Raw genomic sequence first — 21,765 nt, forward strand, 5'->3', positions numbered from 1 at the left:
GCTAAAAATGTAAACTATCTCAAGAGGACAAAGTGACACCTCACAGAGAGAAAATATTTGCAAAGTACATATCTGATAAAGGACTATTGTCTAAAATACACAAAGAACTCTTAAACTCAACAGTAAGAAAGCAAACAGCCCATGCCCAGATGGCTTAAAAAATGTGCAAGAAAAAAAAGTAATAAAATACAAATAAAAAGTAAAGAAAAAAAAGATTTTTAATGGAACCAGCCCAAATGCCCATCATCGGATGAGTGGATACGGAAAATGTGGTACATCTACACAATGGAATACTACTCAGCTATAAAAACGAATGAAATACTGCCATTTGCAACAACATGGATGGACCTTCAGAGAATTATATTAAGTGAAACAAGTCAGGCACAGAAAGAGAAATACCACATGTTCTCACTTATTGGTGGGAGCTAAAAATTAATATATAAATTCACACACACACACACACACACACACACACACACACACACACACAAACCGGGGGGGGGGGGGAGAAGATATAACAACCACAATTATTTGAAGTTGATATGACAAGCAAACAGAAAGGACATTGTTGGGGGGGAGGGGGGAGGGAGAAGGGAGGGAGGTTTTGGTGATGGGGAGCAATAATCAGCCACAATGTATATCGACAAAATAAAATTTTTAAAAAAATAAATAAAAAATAAAATAAAATTAAATTAAATTAAAAAAAATGAAAAAAAAGACCAAAAAAAAGGGGGGGGGGCGCGAAAAAGACTTGAACAGATACCTCACCGAGGAAGATACACAGATGACAAACAAGCATATGAAAAGATGTTCAATATTGTATGTCATTAGGGAACTGCAAATTAAGACAATAAAATACCACTACAAACCTATTAGAATGGCCAAAATCTAAAACACTGACAACACTAAATGCTGGTAAGTTTGTGGAGCAACAGACACTCTCATTCATTGCTGATGGGAACACAAAATGGTACAGCCACTTAGGAAGACAGTTTGGAGGTTTCCTTAAACACTAAATATACTGTTACCATATCATACAGCAATTATACTTCTTGGAATTAACTCAAAGAAGTTGAAAACTCATGCCCACAATAAAACCTTCACATGGAAGTTTACAGCAGCTTTATTCATAGTTGCCAAAACGAGGAAGCAACTGATATGCCTTCAGTAAGTGAAAAGATAAATAAACTGTAGTACATCCGGGTAACAGAATATTATTCAAGGCTAGAAAGAAATGAGCTATCAAACCACGAAAAGAATGGAAGAAATTTAAATGCATATTACTAAGTGAAAGAAGCCAATCTGAGAGTACTACATACTGTATGATTCCAACATATGGAAAAGGCACATGGAGACCAGTTAAAGATCGGTGGTTTCCAGGGGTTGGAGGGAATAAAAGATGAATAGGCAGAACATAGGAGATGTTCAGGGTGGTAAACTATTCTGTGTGATATTATAATAGTTAATATATGTCATGCACTTGTCAAAATCCGAAGAATGTACAACATGAAGGGTGAACCCTAATATAAACAATGCCATTTTAGTGATAATGATGTGTCAATACAGGTTCACTGATTGTAAAAAAAAATGTACCATTCTGGTGCAGGATGTTGAGAGTGGGGGAAGTTGTGCATGTGTGAGTAAAGAGTATATGGGAACTCCCTATACATTCTGCTCAATTTTGCTGTGAATCTAAAATTACTCTAAAATAAATTCTAAACTATCTTGCAGAAAAAAATAGGAGAATTTTCCATGATCTTGAGTTAGGCAGACAATTCTTAGACAGACATGTTACAAAGCCAGTGAGCCATAAAAGTAGAAAATCAATAAATTTAACTTCTATTAAACTTTGTACACCAAGAGACATTATAAAACAAAAGTAAAAGCTACAGATGGGAGGAAAACATTTGCAAATCATATATCTGATAAAGGACTCTTATCTATGCAGAATATATAAACAGCTCTAAAAACTCAGTAATAAAGGCATTCCATTTAGAAAATGAGAAAAGAATAGATACACTAAAGAAGACACATGAAGGTCTACAAGTACATAAAATGATGATCAACGTTGTCATTAGGGTTAAAATTAAGACCACAATGAAATTCTACTACACAACTAGAATGAGTATAATAATAAAAAAGACTAACAATACCAAGTGCAGGTGAGAATGTGGAGAAACTAGAACTCTCATACTATCATGAGAAATGTAATATAGTACAAGCACTTTGGAAGATTTGTAAAATGTTATACACTTATCTCATGAAGCAGCCAATCTACTTGTAGGAATTCACCAAACAGAAATGAAAACATAAATCCAATTTGTACCTGAATGTTTGTGGCAACATTATTCATAATAGTCACAAACTCGAAACAATTCAAATAACTATGAAGTGGTGATTCCGTAAACAAAGTGCATTAAATACATCCAGTGGATCATTCAGGAATAAAACTGAAGAGGAGAGAATACTTCCTAATTCTTCCACAGGCCATTTCAGTTTAAAAATTTCGATACTATTTACTATAAGCATAAAAATATGAAATACTTATGGAAAAATATGAAAAAATGTACAACACTTTTTGAAAATTATATTACTCAGAGAAATTTTTTTTTTTTTTTTTTTTTTTTTTTTTTTTTTTTTTTTAGTCATTTTTTCGTGACCGGCACTCAGCCAGTGAGTGCACTGGTCATTCCTATATAGGATCCGAACCCGCGGCGGGAGCGTCGCCGCGCTCCCAGCGCAGCACTCTACCGAGTGCGCCACGGGCTCGGCCCTACTCAGAGAAATTTTAAAAGACCTAAGTAAATGGAGAGATTATACCCTATTCATGAGAGAACATGGACCATTTTCTGAAATGAAACAAATAGACCATTTCCTGAAGTGATATACAGAATCAATAAAATTCCAATCATAATTCTAGCAGGCTTTCCTGTAGAAACTGACAGGCTGATTCTAAAATTTGGAAGGAATGCAAAGAGTCTGGAATAGCCAAAACAACCGTGAAAAAAAGAATAAGGTTGGTGAGCTAATGCTACCTGACTTTAAGAATTTTTACCACAGTGTTATAACACCAAGGTCAAGGGTTCAGATCCTCTTACCAGCCAGCACAAACCACAGTAATCAAGACAGTGATCAGTGTAACAGAATAGAGTCCAGAACAATATCCACACATATGTGTCCAATTCATTTTTTACAAAAGTGCAAAGGCAATAAGGTGGAAAAAGCAAAGCCTTTTCATCAAATGTTGGTGGAACAAGTAGACTTCCACATGTGAAAAAAGAAAGAAAGAAAAAAGAACTTGGACCCATATATTGCAGCATAGACTAACTCAAAATGGATCATAAACCTGAATGAAAAACTTTAAAAACTCTAAAACTTCTAGAAGATAAAATAGGAAAAAATCTTCTGACCTAATAATTAGGGAAAGATTTATTAGGCATAACACCAAAAGAACAATTCATAAAAAAACAAGTTCATACCCTGGACTTCATGAAAAATAAAAACTTCTGCTCTTCAAAACACAGTAAGAGAATGAAAAGACTAGCCAAAGACTGGGAAAAAATTTCTGTAAAGCATAGAACTGGATGGACTTGAATTTAAAATATATAGAGAATTCTCAAAAATCAGCAATAAAAAATCGAACAACCCAAGAGAACATAGGCAAGAGACCTGAACACACACTTCACCAAAGTGTATAGATGGCAAATAAGCACATGAAAAGATGCCCAACATTGTTAGCCATAATTAGATATAGTTCAAAACCACAAGATACTGCTCTACATCTATTAGAATGTCTAAAAGTTAGAAAGAATGGCCATACCAAGTGTTAGCAAGGCTGTGGAGACACTAAAACTCCCATAAACTTCTGGTGGCAATAAAAACTACAACCACTCTGGGAAACAGTTTACCAATTTCTTAAAAAGTTAAACACGGAACAACCAAGTGATCTAACCATTCAAATTCTAGAGATTTTCCCAAAAGAAAGGAAAATATAAGTAAATATAAAGACATGAACATGAGTGTTCATAGAAGCTTTATTTGTTATAGCCCAAAATTGGAAACAACACAAATGTCCATCAACAAGTAAATTAAAAAGCCCTACAGGATGAACTGATATTCCTACAACGGAATAGTAAGCAAAAGAAATTACTGATACACACAAAGATGAATCTTAAAATATTAATGATAAGTGAAACAAATCATAATAAAAAAGAGTACATACTGTATGATTCCATCTCAATAAAACTTTAAAAAATATAACCAATCTATAGTAATAAAAAATAGATCAGTGGTTGCTTGGGGAGGGGCCGGGAGACCTGAAAGGGATGGATTAGAAAGGGGCAGGAAAAAAAACCTGTGGAGGTGATGGATATGTTCACTATCTTCACTGCAGTGATAGCTTCATATATCAGTTTATTGTAGGTCAGTAATGCCTCAATATATCACTTGGAGAAAAAGTTAGTGATTATAGTATAGGTGGACCTCAAAAATTTCATGCTAAGTGAAAAAATGTCAGTCACAACAAACTACATATTTTATGATTCTGTTTAAATGAAAAGTCCAGAAATTGAAAATTAACAGAGGCAGGAAAATGAGTGGCTGTGTGTGGCTGAAATTAATAGTGGAGACAGTGCACGGGGGCCAAGAAAACTTTTCCCAATGATGGAAATGTTTATAAACTGGATTGTGGTGATGGTTGCACAAGCCTAGACACTCACTGAGATGTATATTTATACTTGGTGAATTTTACTGTACTAAACTTCAATGAAACTAAAAAGAAAAACAAACAAACAAACAAAAACCCAACCCTTTTTTACAGTACAAAACAAAAGAGGTAATGAAAAAACATCAAAAGCAATTTGCAAAAAAAGTGTCAAAGAAAAAAGCTTACCAAGGAATAAATGTAGCCAGAAATCTCTGGGACCAAGAAACAATCACACAACCCACCCACGACACATCTTTAAGTGGCGTGGAAGAATCTGTGTAACCAGAGAATCACAATGTGTTACTGAAATTATAACTGAATAGTTCTGAGTATTTTATTCCAGACTGCCACTGGTTCACAAACGTGGGTTGGTACTATTGCAGCTAATAAAAAATGTATAACCGGTCAGCCGCAAAAAAAAAAAAAAAAAAAAGTATAAATGTCGTCTCATATGCAAGTATACTCATGATGAGAAATTATGTGATTATGTGATACAGTCGATTTTCTTTATGCTTATACAGATTATAACAATTGTGGGAAAAGTAACAGAAAAAAAGTATCTTGCTGGGTAAAAGAAGATAGGGTAATGGGGATGTTTTTACGTGGGTCAGAATGACAGTAACAAGGAAATAAGCTAAAACTAAAAAAAAGGAAACTTAGAGGCAAGAAGAACAAAAACTACATATTTGGTAGTAAACATATCACTATATTATTAGCAACCTAACTGAATTTTGTGAGAAGAGTGGTGATGTGGGGAGTTGACGTTTTTAGTAAGGACCGTGAGGACGGACTTGAACTTGACAGAGTGAACTGGATTTGATCGATCACAGAAGCCTTCAAGACTATTCCTGGCATTGAAGGTTTTAGCCTGAACCCAAAGACTCTCCAGCGGCCCCGGACTCCCTCACACACTGACGACGCTCGACCAGGCGTCTCTATGACTGAGCCCCATACTAAATGCTACATTAAATCCCAAACATGTCCAAGAAACCGATGTGCCCATCTCCCTAACCTAGGTTTCTCTAATGCTGGGCGCCACATTAAATCGCGAACCTGAACGAGCCCCCAGCTCAGTGATACGATCTTTTCACCCCAGTTCTCAACCACTGAGCCCCACAGAGGGATCCACGTGGAGCTCAATCCCTGACAGCGTCGGACTCTCGGCCGATGATTTCTTCAGACTCTTCGTAACTGACAGCCCGAGAACCCATCACCAACGCTCAGCTTCCTCAGCGACTGCACTCAAATAAAACCCCTCACACACGCCCAGGTCTCACCAGCCCCACAGGCCGTGAATCCAGGCCCAGAACCCGACTCACCTGATCCCGAACCTCTCCAGACATCACTCGCGACAAAACCCCGAACTCAAGACCGAAACCAATTCCTATCCCGACGTCCTCCTTTGCAGTCCCTGGGGACACCAACAGGCTGGAACGAGTGCCGGGCGAGGACCACGGAGCATTACCGGAATTCCGAGTTCCCAGCGTCGGCCCAGCTCTATGAGGTCACACGGCCACGCCCACCGCGGAGTTTCTGACGCGAGCGGCCATAGCGGTTGTGGTAAGAAACGGAAATCACTCCCGGCCATCTCAATGCCTTTCCCTCCTTTTTGTCAAGGGAAGTTCAACAATGCTGTCAACTGCGTAAGTTTTCAGAAGCCTGTGAGAATCCAAGGCCAACATGGCGCGGTGGCATTTTATTCAGCCGGCAGTGTAAACAGAAAGATGGCGGCAACCTTATGCTCATTTTAACTGAGGCCGGAGCATCATGGGCGCAGCCATCTTTGAGGAAGGCTGGTGCCCTTACGGCAGAGAAGACACTCACAACCGGGACAACTTTGGTAGACAAAAAAGTTTTCTAGAAGCGAGACGTTACTGAGGACGATGTGGTCATAGAGTTGACCACAGAGCTGTGGTAATTTATTTAAAGACTTAGGTTGACAGGGCCGGCCCGTGGCTCACTTGAGAGTGCGGTGCTGATATCACCAAGGCCACAGGTTCGGATCCCTATGTAGGGATGGCCGGTTCGCTCACTTGGGAGAGCGTAGTGCTGACAACACCAAGTCAAGGGTTAGGATCCCCTTACTGGTCATCTTTTAAAAAATAAAAATAAAATAAAATAAAGTCTTAGGTTGACGATATGCGGGGGTGTATGGGTAAGGCCTTTTATAGGTCAGAAGGAAGTCAGACAGGGATGAAATGAGCAAGCCAGTCCTGTAATAGGTGTGGGGCTCCATACAATGCTAATTCTTAGGTGTGCGTTGTCTCCGAGGGGAGACAGTGGGAAATGAAGAAAGACACAATTTATTTTACGGGATCAAGAGGACCTTGCAGGCTGCTGACCTAATAAGGCATCTTAGTTTATTTTAGTTTCCTTTTTATAAGCCAGTGAAATAACAAATCGTACTGATTAAATCAATTACATCTACCAAGCTCTTTATAGAACAAAACATTTTCAGCTGCCAGGCACTTGAAGATTCATAGCTAACTACTTATCAACAAAATAAGAACGTAAGTTTCTCATTTACAAAGCTTGCAGGGTCCTGTGTTCAATCAGAGGTCAGACCTCAAAGTGAGGGAGAAGCGGGGGGAGTAGGCAAAAGAGGTGCCAGCCCTGCTGGCTTCCCCAGAAAAGCAAGGACTTTGTCAGCTTGCTTATTCAGTACCCCACAGGTGTGATTTGATTTTCCAGTGGGGAAGAAGATGAGGAGGTGACGGGGCAAATGTATGTACATGCTTCCTTCCAAAACTAAATGTTGATGACAGTGGGGCATTTGAGCATACGAAATTATGAGAATGCAATTATCATACTTTGCATAGTTCCCAAATCAAGGTAAAAAGCAAACTTAAAAATGTTTTATTTAGGCAGTTGTGGGAGGTGTAATTGTTGAAGATTTAAGTAACAAACTTAAAAATGTTTTATTTAGGCAGTTGTGGGAGGTGTAATTGTTGAAGATTTAAGTAGATAATTCCCTTTTTTGGAAGGCAATCTAAATGCAATTTAAATTTTTCCTTTTTTTTTTTTGACATGTCAATTCTAATTCAAAAAGTTTATTTGGTAAAAAGTTTTGTTAATGTTAACCACAGCAGCTTTTGTAATTTTTTTTTTTAAGGGAATGTACAATGATAGATGAATACCTTGGTAAATTATGGAACATCTACTCAAGCATAACAGAATATAGCAATTAAAAAGAATATATTATGATTTTCAGTATAAATAAGAAAAGATAACTATTTTTCTTTTTTTTTGTTTTTTTGTGACCAGTAAGGGGATCATAACCCTTGGCTTGGTGTCGCCTGCACCGGCCATCCCTATGTAGGATCCAAACCCGCGGCCGGGTGCTCCCAGCGCCGCCTTCTCACGAGTGAGCCACGGGGTTGGCCCAAGATAACTATTTTTGAAAGGACAAAAATGACCTGTAGGATAACATATACGTTATGATCTTGTCACTGGAACAAGTCAAACATCTTGAACATTGTGACTGATTAAACATTTAGTTTGAATTACTTTATTTTTATTTTTATTTATTATTATTTTTTTTTAAAAGATGACCAGTAAGGGGATCTCAACCCTTGGCTTGGTGTTGTCAACACCACACTCAGCTAGTGAGCCAACCGGCCATGCCTATATAGGATCCGAACCTGTGGCCTTGGTGTTATCAGCACCGCACTCTCCCAAGTGAGCCACGGGCCGGCCCTTAGTTTGAATTACTTTAGAGGTTATGTTCATGGGTAGAGAATGTCGTAAGTGTTTACTTGGAGAAAGTTCCAAATTTTTGCAATTCCCAGTTAATATCTTTGTATCATAAGCACAAATTTATTATAAAAAGACGTTGATTTAAGAAAAAAGTTTTAGAAGACTAATGATGGTAGATGTTCACAATATAGTTAAGTGTAAAATAGACTAGTCTTTTCTTTCATAAAATATACATACATGCATTTGAAACTTTTGGGAGATTATCATTAACAGTGCTTGACTCTTATGTACAGTTGTGGTGATTTAACATTTCTTACTTTTGCTTATATGTTTTCTAATTTATATACAATAAGAATTTATTGTGTGTGTGTGTGTGTGTGTGTATATATATATATACATAATATCCACATTTTTTTGGCAGCTGGCCAGTTCAGTGTTTGCATAATTTCTTAAATTATTAAATTAAATTTCAGCTCCATTCACCTGGGATGTCACCCTCTGGAAGTTAAGTTCAGCACCTAGAGCACAGGGTTCAGGGTGGCCTGTTCTGGGACCCTCACTGATTAGTTCCAGAAGTGAGCTGATTAGACCCCACCATGGTAGGCTGTGTAGATCCACAGAAGACTGAGAAGTGGAGTGGATTTGAGGGCCTGGTAAGTGGAACATTTATGTCTGATTCTTTGCTGCCCAAAATCTATCCTGTGGGGGTGGTGAAGGGAGCACTAACTTATGATGGGGTAGATTTGTTCAAATTTAAGTATAGATCAGAAAGGTCTTTTTATAAATGCAGAGTCCTGGGCCCCAGCCCCAGAGGTTCTAGTTTAGGAAGTCTAGGTTATGACTCAAGAATTTGCCTTCTTTTACAACCTTCTCAGAGAATCCTAAGGAAAGCCGAGAGAAAATACTTAGAAAGTCCTGCAGAGTTCTAGACTTAGAAATATTACAATGGTTATCCCCCTTCAGTACACTTGTCTTGGCTCAAATTACACTTGCCCAGAAAAGCCTTTAATTTTACTGTCTCCCTCACCAGACTCTATGCCATCACTTTGCCTGTTTTGTTCATTGATGTGTCCCCAGTGACTACAGCAGTGCTTGGCATAGTGTAGAAGCTCAAAAAAATATTTTTAAAGGAGTGAATTACTCAGTAGGGAGTTGGGAATTCACTTCTGCCACATCACAAATGTATATGGCAAATGTTTGTTTCTTTTAAGAGTACTCACCATTTATAAACTGGATTATATATCCTTATTATCAAGGGAAATAACTGAATAGAGAAAACAAGAGCCGTACTCTTAGAACTAAAAAATGTTTGCCAGCAGAACTGCTCAAAAACAATTGATAAAGGAAGTTCAGAAAAAAAGGAAATAACAGAAGGAAACATAACATCAGGAATGAAGAAAAAGCTACAAAAGTAAATATGTCATCAAATATCATAGCCTATTCTTTTGAGTTTTTAAAACTGTTTGATGGTTGGAAGCAAAAATTACAATTTTATTCGATATAGTTCTCAGTGGATGTAGAAGTGTTGAACATCGTTTGCCATTCGGGAAATGTAAGTTAAGGCCATGATTATGTACAACCACACACCTAATAGGCAAGCTAAAATAAAGTATACTGACAGTGCCAAATGCTAGAAAGGACATGCAACAAATGGAGTGCTCATACATTGCTGGTACGACCACTCTGGAAAAGTTTGGCAGTTTCTGGTAAACACAAATTTACCATATGAACCAGCAGTTGTGCTCCTGGGTGTTTATCCTAGAGAAACAAAAACTTGTTTATACAAAATCAGGTACACACACATTCATTTAATGTTCTGCATTTATAAAGGGAAACACTGGAAACAATCCAAGCCCATCAATAGTGAATGGATAAACAAACCATGGTATATCCATACAAAAGAATACTACTCAGTAACAAAGTATACACCCAACAACTTGGATGGATCTTAAGAGCAATTTGCGGAGTGGAAAAAAACAAACCTATTTCAAAGTTACATACTTTATGATTCCATTTTAATAGCAGTCTTAAAACGACAAAATAGAGTGATGGGATTAGTGGTTACCATGGGTCAGGGTTGGGAGGAGGATGTAACCATAAAGAGGTAGCTGCTAGCACATTTCTGCATCCTGATGATGGTAGGAATTATACAAATCTATACATTACAAAATTAGAATACACAAAAATAAACACACCAATTAGTGCATTAAAAAAACTAGTGAGTCTAAAGTTCTGTAGTTTAACAGCATTGTACTAATCTCATTTTATTGGTTTTGATTATGTATTATGTTTATGTAAGATAATATCACTGAGGAAGCTGAGTGAATTGTACTCAGGAACTGTGTACATTTTGTAATTTTTTGTCAATCTAACATTATTTCAAGGGGCTGGCTGGTTAATGCAGTTAGTGTGTGGTGCTGATAACACCAAGATCTGGGGTTGAATCCCTGTACTGACCAGCTGCCAATAATAATAATAATTTTAAGAAGACTTAGAGAAAAATCATATTAAGGTTTTGTTTTTTTTAAAAACTACTTGATGCTACTTATGAACTGGGATAAACACATCTAAATATGTTGAATTACATTAATGAATTTAATATATGCCTTTTGAAGCAGATAAGTAGACTGAAAGGAATAAATTTACAATCTACGATATGCAAGAGCTAATCATATAATGATACAAGGTAGGCACAAAACACTCCTGCATTATATATAACATCAAAATGTAATCAGTAATGAGAAAAGCCCACTTTAAATTTATGTAATCACTAAGAATATGGTTCTAGGTATCTTGTCCCAAAATGGCACCAAGCGTATGATGAGTTTAGAGTTCTGACAGAAACCCCTCAAATGTACATACATCGTTTTCATGACACTTCTTTGCGTCATGAATTCTGATACTTTGCTAAAGTTATTCCACATTTAGTGTGTTCTTAAGCTTTGTTTCTATATGAATTAATGACAGATGAGGCAAAATGTATCACTGATATCCTGCCGTATTCATTGCCATCTGCAATTTTTTCTCCAGTGTGAAATATCTCACAACTATTAGATTTTATTTCTGGGCAAAGGCTTTCCCTTGATCATTATGTCCTACTATGTATGAACTCAACTGATGATCTATTATGATCACTAATGAGAAGGGTCTTTTTTCCTATAGTAGAAAGCTTTCCTAGTCTCCCCACTGATGATTTATCTCAGTACATACTTTTCAAGAAATAATTACCTAGAAATTTTTCCTCAAGACTTTTCTGCATTGAATCTATCAGAATTTTTCCTGTACGTCTATTTGGACGTGCAGTGTGAGGTAACTGATCACTGAAGGCACTAGCACATTCTCTGAATTAAATTTCCCACCTATGCAAATTCCATAATCTCCCAAAGATGAAAATTTAGCTCTAGGCTTCTCTACACTGACTATATTCATGTATGGTAGGAGCACACAAATGTTTAATGAGTTCATAGTACTAACATGGTTTGCCCTCTGCACAAGTTCACTTGTATGTAATGAGTTCAGATTCTCTGCAAAGGATTATGTACCTTGACTTACAAGTTTCTCTTGTGTTCACTGTCCTATTTTAACAAAGCTTGGCCAATCACTGAATCCACAGTCTCTCTCTCATATGAGTTCTTTGATGTACATCAAAGAATTCAAAGCCAGAATTCGTATTGAAGGCTTTGCCACATTGACTCCATTCATATGATTTGTCTCCTCTGTAAATTCCCCACTGGATAATGAAGCTGATACTGTGCAAATAGTATTTTCCACACTCAGTACACATAAAGGAAGCCTATATTGTGTGAAGTCTCTGATGCTGTACAAGACACATTTTCTTTCTAAGGCATGACCGCATTCGTTGCATTGTTGGGGGGTTTGTTTCCATTATGAGTATGCTGATGTACAATGAGATTTCTCTTTGAAGAGAAGCCTTTTCCACATTCACTACATATAAAGGGTCTCTCTCCTGTATGAGTTCGTTGATGAACAATTAGACGGCTTCTGACAGCGAAGCCTTTACCGCATTCATTGCAAGCGTAAGGTTTCTCTCCAGTATGAATTTGCTTATGTAAAATGAGCTCAGTTTCCATGGCAAAGTCTTTTCCACATTCACTGCATATATAGGGTTTTTCTCCTGTATGAATTTGCTGATGTACAATGAGATAGCGTTTCATGGTGAAGCCTTTTCCACATTCACTGCACATAAAGGGTTTCTCTCCAGTATGAGTTCGCTGATGTACGACAAGATTGCTCTTAAAGGAAAAACCTTTTCCACATTCATTACATATATAAGGTTTCTCTCCAGTATGAGTTCGCTGATGTAACATCAATCCACTGTTCACAATGAAACCTTTCCCACAATCGCTACATCTGTAGGGTTTCTCTCCAGTATGTGTTCGCTGATGTACAATCAACCGACTCTTCAAGGGGAAACCTTTTCCACATTCACTGCATATGTAGGGTTTCTCTCCAGTATGAGTTCGCTGATGTATGATTAGCATGCTCTTCACGGTGAAACCTTTCCCACATTCACTACATAAATGTGTTTTCTCTAATGCATGATTTCTCTGATGTACAATGAGATTACTCTTCCTGGGAAAGCCTTTTCCACATTCAGTGCATACATAGGGTTTCTCTCCCGTATGAGTTCGCTGATGTTCGATCAGACGGCTCTTCATGGTGAAACCTTTCCCACATTCATTGCATATATATGGTTTCTCTCCTGTATGATTTCTTTGATGTATGATGACATAGTGCTTCGTGGTGAAGCCTTTTCCACATTCAGTGCAGATGAAGGGCTTCTCTCCTGTATGAGTTCGCTGATGTATGATAAGCATGCTCTTCCCAGTGAAGCCTTTTCCGCATTCATTACATACATAGGATTTCTCTCCAGTATGATTTCGCTGATGTACAATGAGATTACGCTTGCCTGGGAAGCCTTTTCCACATTCATTGCACACATAAGGTTTCTCTCCAGTATGAGTTCGCTGATGTTCGATCAGACGGCTCTTCATGGTGAAAACTTTTCCACATTCACTGCATAAAAAGGATTTCTCTCTTTTATGAATTCTCTGATGTTCATTGAGCCTGGCCTTTCTGGAGAATACTTTTGAACACATACTGCAGCCATAAGGTTTCTCTCCTGTATGAACTCTCTCATGATCAGTGAGCTGAGACTTCTTGACAAAAGCTTTCCCACATTCACTGCATACATGGGTTTTCTCTATTTCGTGAGTTCTTTGATGATTAATGACTTGGGACTTATTGCTACTGGGTTTTGCACTTACAGGGAATTTAACAGCAGAATGAAATTCTCCAGATTTACTGTGCAGAAATGACTTCCCATTTCCATTATATTTAGTGGAGTTCTTCATTTCATAGCTTTTCTTCCGGCTGACTAAACTTAAATTTGATTTCAAAGTTTTTATACATAATTCAAACATATCATGATTTTTCCTGAAAGGAAAATGACTTTTGTTTTGAGTAAAAATATTTCCAAATGCATTATGTTCATGGTATTGTTCCATACTCTTCAGAATTCTTTGATTTTCCAAGTGATTCTGCAGATGATCAACTGTGTGGTTTTCTAGGAAAGAAGAGAACAATGAATCCTTTCATAATCATCTTGGGGATAAAACTCTAAAACAAAAAAATTTCCTTGTTTTTGAAAAATGGCTTTCTAATGACACTACAATAAACATATAAAAGGAAATCTATGTATAAGTTCCTTATTGCTTTCTCACTGCTAAAAACACAATAATATAAAGAAACCAAAATGTAAAACCAGTTAGTGCACAATAAGGTTAGGCAGTTAACAATCCATATACAAAGGTACTTCAAAAAGTTTGTAAAAAAATAGAATTGAAAGATAATATGAATCTTTCCACGAACTTTTTGAAGTATCCTCATAGATTTGGCTGCTTTCTGAATAGAACCTTTCAAAACATGCAGACATAGTAAAATACAAGCAAGTCATTATTATAAGTGAACAACAGGATTTGAAGGAACAGCATTCCACAGAACTTAGGGAATCACCAGACCAAATAGTTGGATGAGATGACTAATCCTAAATGGAAAGGGTTGTATTTATTCACAACATATATTTATTGACTGGCGCTCCCATGTACAAGGCACTCTGCTAGTGTTTGGGGTATGCAAAATTTGTCTTCTTTTCACTGATCTCAAATTCTAGTTAGGAGAAAACTGAATTAACAAGAAGGAATGAAAATAAAAGGTAGTTGGAGAGAGTTAAGTGTGATCTGAAGGTGCAATGAAGATGGTGGGAGGTGGAGGAAAGCAGGATATGTCTGCATAAAGAAAACGTAAGCTGAAATGAGAGGTTCAATGGGGAGAGTGGTTCATGAAAGTGAGGAATCAAAGATTACTTTACTAACTATATGGCTTGAGCCACTAGGTAGGTTGAAGCATCTCATAATGAAAAGGGGAATGTTACTGAAGTCCAGATCTTCAGAACTATGTAGAATAAAGTCAGAACTATGTAGAATAAAGTATGCATTGTGAAACATAAATGTTGAGATGGTTCTTAAATATGCAGTACAGACATGAAGAATCTGTTTCAAAGTATAAATGGAGATAGCAATGTGGAAGTAATCAATATATACCTATTAAAGAAAAGAGGACTGGATGACATGTTAGGAAGACATGTAGTATGAAAGATGATGAAAGTACAGAACCAAGATTTTAGACATTCCAAAATTTAGTTTGGGGATTCTTTAAGCCCCCTATATGAACTAAATTCTGACTATAAAGATCAGAGAAATATACATACTGACATGTATAGAATATATGTATATTTTCTTACCTGTTACCTGGCAAGTAAGAATTTGAGATTCTCAGCATTTGAATTCAAGTGAACTGAGATAGACTCTTCTATGGTAATCCTATTCCTGAATTTGCCTTTCTTCAAACTATAAACTACCATCAAACTAACTTTCAAAAAATATCAAGGCATTTAGCGGGCTCAGCAGTGGAAGACGGGGAAGGTCTACGTGCGCACGCACGTGGCACTCTCTGCCTCAGGTCCGGGGACTTTCCCCTAGGCGGAAAGGCAAGGAACCAGTCCCCCGTTTGTAGCCTAGGAAACAGGCCTTCAGCACGAACTTATCAAGGCATTTAGAACAACTCCTATAATCACCATTCCAACCACTGGTCTAGCTGTGTCATGTTATTATATGTTCCATTTATAATGAAATAAAAAAACGATTGTTAAGGAATTGTGCAACTGGCCAGTGTACCATGCAGTCATCTTCAGACGCTAATGTGCACAGTTGTTGCTTTGTGTTGCTTTGCTCTCCACGGATTTGTCATCCTACTTCCCCTGGGTGACGGAGATGCAAAAGATTACTCAAAGCCCATCTCTACTGAGCAGTGAGAGGCCCCGAAGTGGTTAATCTCCCGCAGGAACGCTCAAGAGAGGGGGATCCCTTCCTTGGGAAATTAACCACTTCGGGGCCTCTCACTGCTCAGTAGAGATGGGCTTTGAGTAATTCTTTGCGTCTCTGTCACTCAGGGGAAGTGGGGTGACAAATTCGTGGGGGCAAAGCAATGCAAAGCAACAAAATGGTGCCCCATGTGAGGACGTTCTCCATGGATCAGAGACTGACCTGCCAAGCATTAGAGAGGAATAGGACATCCGACGAGTCATCCCAATAAAGGGAGTCCCTAATAAGGGAGACGAAACACATCTCGGTAAGAGAATCACAGGTGGCTTTTGATTAGCAACTGCACACCTGCGGCAGGTCAAAGTTAGGCTTTTTCAACCCCAGAGGTTTTCATTACTTTTAAAATATGGATTATTCGTTAATGAAAGGGGAGACTGAACATACATTACAACTCCAATGTCTCCTTAAAGCAGCAGGCTGTAAACAACTGAATGGCAGCCTGTAAAACTGTTAGTGGATATTAAATAACCATGTCCTTGATACCTCAAGAAGGGAGCCTTAACATAAAAATGTGGGAACAAATTGGTCACTGGTTAATTATGCAATGGGTCTCGTTAAGGCTTCCCACCTAACAACTAGGAATCTATGTCAAGTCGCTCTGAGACCTATCCAAGACCTTAACATAAAACTAAGACATGTTTATGTCACCAAAAAAGGATAAAACTTGATCTTTGCCAGTGACTGAGAACACTTTAAATTGAACAACTTAAAGTAAAAGAAGTTAAAATTCCTTTACAGTGTTGGTATTGTTTGAGCATGTTTTTCTTTTGTATCTGCACGATGCTTCTCTCCTCTCTTAAAAGCAGTGGTTCTTTTCTTAACTGCATGTGCTACTCTTTTTCTCTAAAGACTCTGGAGTTTTATGAAGAAAAGCAGCCATAGCACCAACCAGACCCCTTTTGGGTGTACTGCTCTTCTGAAAACCTCAAGAGTCAAATGGTTTCATCTCTGATTGTTGGCTCAGCTCGAGCTCAGTAAGCCGTTTGAGAAACAATAGCTAGACTAAGATCTACCTGTTTAACTCCATGGCCTCAAATTTTCTGGCATCCATTTGGTTATCTTAAACAGACTTCTAAATTCTCTTCTAGTCTCATCTATGTATTTCTTCACAAAATTCTATGGTAGAATTCTATGCTATCTTCTAAAAGGAAGAAAATCTTCTCTGCATCTTCTTGAAAAGGCTTGCATACTTTGCTTTACAATGCAGATTTGTTATCTTGCTTTCTTTAAGGCACGGTGAAGCCTCACCAATAAGTCTTTTTGAAAAAACACAATCTAAACCTGACTGTCCTTTTTACTGTGAGCTTTTTTTTACATCTTGAACAAAACCTATAAGATCTTTGTTTGTTCTTGTTGTTTATGTCTGCATATATGCGTGTGTGAGCTGTATGTTATGTCTGTATGTTCATGTCTTGTGTAATTGTGTCTTGTGCAAGGTACCAAATTCGCTTATAATTAACGCGTGCTCATTAAATAAATAAGTATACTCTTCAAGTTCACATGACTTAAATCTTCTAAAGTTTTGATAAATATATTTTCAAAATTTGATTCAAACCTTTTACCTAAATTTGTCTCTAGGTCAATATGTCTCCCTGTTAGCTCTACCTCCTGGCCATTCTGGGAGAAGCAATATCTTTTAGACATAGATAGTGAATACTGCCCTCTGCCTCTCTGGATTCCACATGGCTCCAAACGCCACGTGGAAACCTGGGACCTGAAATGGCTAGTGAATAGAAACCTATGCCAAATATTGCATTATCCTTAGTTAGCATTATCTGATAAGGGTATAAATCTAATACACCAAGTTTTTGGCTGGGAAACCATAAGTATGTATTTGGTAAATTTATCTAAAACCCAAACTGGGCTTTATGTAATTTGCTCTGATAAATGGATGCCTATTTACTAACCTGAATGTATAAAAATGTTCTTATCAATACACATTTTGCCTGGGTTTACTAATCAAACAGGATTACTAAAGGTCTTTTCACTTAACTGCTCTTATTACAAAGTTGTAAAAGGTTTTCTTTGTCCCTTAGATAAATGGTTTAAGAAACTTATTTCATGATAAGTTCTTGTGCTCTCTGCCTTTGAAGCCCTCTGTCACTTTGGTTTTACTTTTTGTAATAATTTGTGATTTTATTCAACTAAGTGTTTTAAGCCTTTTTGTTATTTAATACAGCTTTCCAACACTAAATTCTGAAACTTTAAAATAATTTTGAGGAATTCCAAGGGCCCTGGAGCTTCTTAAAGGATATACAAAAATGTATCAAAACTAATTGGCTTATTTAATAATTTAGACTAATATGGGAAAGCATTGTCAGTACTGAAGGTGTTATGGTTATGTGTTCCAAAATCTTATAAGGTTCTCAAATACCTGTGTCTTGATATAAATGCTACTGGTCATAATCTTGGTTTAATTATAATTTTAAAATGTTATGTCTTCAAATACTTCATGAAAAAACTCTGATAGGTACAGTTTCCTGACAAACTTTGAGTTCATAGCTTTAAACTGAAGTTCCAAAATTCTCATGAAGAAACTGATGGGTTTGTGAAACTGTTCACAAAGGTCAAAACAACAAAAGTTAATTGGTAAACTAATTAAAAGGAATTATGGGTTTTTACAATTTCCTTATTTTAAAACACTGCTGGTTCTCCTAATGCTTTTCCAAATGTAAGAAAACTCTCTCTCTCTTCAGCTATCTATAACTAACAACAGTTTGGTAAAATGTCATTTAAAACAGAGATAAAAACATTTGTTTTCTCCCTATTTGATCCCCCCCCAAATTTAATAACTTTAAGTATCCTTATAATTATTATGGCAATGTGGCTATTTTTATAAGTTCAATGAAAATTAACTCTCTTTTTATAACAGGATATAATTTAAAACTTTGGATATAAGATAGCATGTCTAATTTCCATGTTGCTGATCCCTTTTTTATGTTGCCCTAAATCTGGCCTGGTGCTGCTTCATCCTCCTGTTCATCTTTCTCCCCAGTGTGTGACAAAACACAACCTGGGAAACAGTCTTCCCAGCAACGTGGGACAGATCATTAAAAGAAAGTGAGCCGAGATGCTTCTTTCAATCACCACCTGGGGAAGAGCCTTCCCAACACCGAGAGATTTATGCAATGAAAAGTAAGACCTTTTCAATCTAGATATTGATCATCAATGCTTTTATGAGGTACGCCTTGATCATAAAGGGGGAAATAACGTCTTCTCTACAAAAGCAGTTCTCTAAATTTTCCTGGCCTTAAAGAGGGTGTTTGTAACTTGGATGAGACATCCTATTCTTAAGGAAAAGACTTGTAATTGATCAAAAATTTGACAAAAGACTACACGCTCTGGAAACAGTAATGTCCTGGACAGTTTTAACATTAAACGCCCTGAACTCAGAATCACCTATTACATGGAGCAGAATCCCTTTCCCGGAGTTTCAACAATTATTAATTGCACCCAATTCACTCCCGCTGCCGCTGCCCTGAGAAATGATGACATCATCAGTCCTCACCTGAAGTAAATGAAAAGACCTTGCCATGCTAATTGATACTAACTTTGCTTTAACAAAATGCTTTTTGTCTTAAGTATGCCAACCTGATCTATAGCTTTTGCTTTTCCTTTTAAATAAATAAAACAGTGGAGATGTGGAATATACTATAAAGCATATGTACTTCACAGGGCCTGGTTTTCCAAAGCCTTGCAGTTTCAAATACTGACCTTGCGGAGGACTGGAAATTTCCCTCAGGGTATAAGTCTCTGTTGCAAGATTGGCTTGTTTCACTGAACGTTACCAGCCTACATTGTTAAACTAAAACCCCACCTTTGTTCTCTTCCTGTAACTTCCTGGTCTGGAAAATAAATGCAGGAAGAGAACCCCAATTTGGCGTTAATTTCCCAAGGAAAAATGCCTCTCTCTTGAGGGTTCGAGGAGATTAACCACTTCGGGGCCTCTCACTGCTCAGTAGAGATGGGCTTTGAGTAATCCTTTGCATCTCCGTCACCCAGGTGAAGTGGGGTGACAAATCCATGGGGGCAAAGCAACACACAGTAACAGACCAGGTTATTGTGAGGGCACAACACATACAGTGGTATTTCCCAATGACGGAGGAAAGTGCAATAGTCAGAAGATACTGATGAATTCAAAGCTCTCTCTATGGAGCAAGGCCTGGAAGGTGAAACTCCATGGTCAAGGAGATGGAAGGAACAGGCAGAAACACTGCGACAGGATATAAAGGAGAGGATTATAGAGTCCAAGGAAGAAGAAAACTAGGCAAACAAACAAAATTCAAGATGTACGATAAAGTAAGTAGGGATCAGAGGAGAAAAAAGGAATATATTTCGCTCTAAAGTCCTAAAAGACAAGTTCTGATACAGGGAGAAACATACATGGAAGCACTTTTTCTGTATCCTCAGCTATCCACATAGCCTTCTCTGACTGACTAGAACATGACTTCTATGGTTATGCATTTTGGTGGCCCTCATTTACTCACCTGGACAGATTCGACTATGCATTTCATATTCTATTGTCCATGGTTCTTCTCCTTGTTCCAATTTGGAGAGTGCATCTGGTTTGATGGCTTGATAACCTGTTTAGGGGAAATGATAGAAGATTTAAGACACATTAAATTGGGCTGGTGTATGTAAAATGGAAGAATATTACATTTAAGGTACTAGATAGTTTTCACATCTGCAAAGTAGACACTTTTCTCTCAGGAGAGGGTAGATTACAGTTGGCCCTCAGTATCCATGGGTTCTACATCCATGAATTCAACCAACCATAGACCAAAAATATTTGCAAAAAAAAAAAAAAAAAAACAATAAAAAATAACAAAAAATAGTACAAATAAAAAACAATATAGCATAACAACTATTTACATAGCATTTACATTGTATTAAGTAATTCAGAGATGATTTAAAGTATATGGGAGGAGGTGCATAGGTTAAATCCAAATTCTGTGCCATTTTATACAAGGAACTTGAGCATCTTCAGATTTGGTATCTATGGGGAGTCCTGGAACCAACAAGGGACAACTGTATATCCTTTTATCAGAAGCCAGAAGATGCACTAAAATTCTGCTATTCAGAGCACTGCAGTGACTTCCCAGGGTAAGCAGCTAGAAAGGCCACACACTGGGGTGCTCTGAGTGACAAAGGGCAACTGTCCTCACCCAGTGACACCAGGTTGCCATAGTTCTCCAACATCACGTCCCGGTAGAGGTCCTTCTGAGCAGGGCCCAGGAGCTGCCATTCCTCACAGGTGAACTCCACAGCCACATCCTCCAATGTCAGCAATTCCTGTAATAATAGAGTCCTTAAAGTGCTTAATATAAAGTTGTCTTTTACTGACATGGAAGGAATGTGAAGAAAGTTGTCCTGCTCATCTTAACCATACAGACTGCATCTATAAGCCTACTATATTTTTTAATACATTGTCAAAGAATCAATCTCCAAGTATTCTGTAATTGTGTAGTAAGCCATTCAGTCAACAAAGTATGTTTTTATATCAAACTCTCTCAGTAAAAAGTTTTTACACATTTTTTTATTTCAGCATCTATTGACCAGTCAAGAAATTACATGCTAGTAACATCTAGATATATGATATAGATTGCAACATTCACTATAAGCCCTCCCAGGTAATACAAGCCTAAGACATGAAGAGACCCCTGATGCTAGAATCACAGAACACTACATTAGTGAAGGGATTTTAAAAAATAGAAATATATCTAAAATACAAGAAACTATTAAGATTCATCAAATTTGGGAAAAATTATTCTTGAAGATATAAATATTAAATATATATGTGCACACATACGAATATATATACACACATATGTCTCTATATGTATGCAGGCACATGTATGTGTGTATATTAACAGAAAGGTTATCATATTAGAACGTATTTAA

The 21,765-nt window shown here is 37.4% G+C and overlaps 1 protein-coding gene across 1 annotated transcript in view; it reads right to left on the reverse strand.

Moving 5' to 3' along the window:
• The window catches only part of LOC134371870 (zinc finger protein 432-like), a 44,283-nt gene that overhangs the window by 18,043 nt on the left and 4,475 nt on the right, over positions 1–21,765 (reverse strand). The window contains 3 exon segments of the mRNA XM_063088779.1: positions 12,333–13,988; positions 20,352–20,447; positions 21,030–21,156. Of these exon segments, the coding sequence (XP_062944849.1) occupies positions 12,333–13,988; positions 20,352–20,447; positions 21,030–21,156 (1,879 nt within the window).

Source organism: Cynocephalus volans, chromosome 3, assembly GCF_027409185.1.
Source record: "Cynocephalus volans isolate mCynVol1 chromosome 3, mCynVol1.pri, whole genome shotgun sequence".
Taxonomy (NCBI): domain Eukaryota; kingdom Metazoa; phylum Chordata; class Mammalia; order Dermoptera; family Cynocephalidae; genus Cynocephalus; species Cynocephalus volans.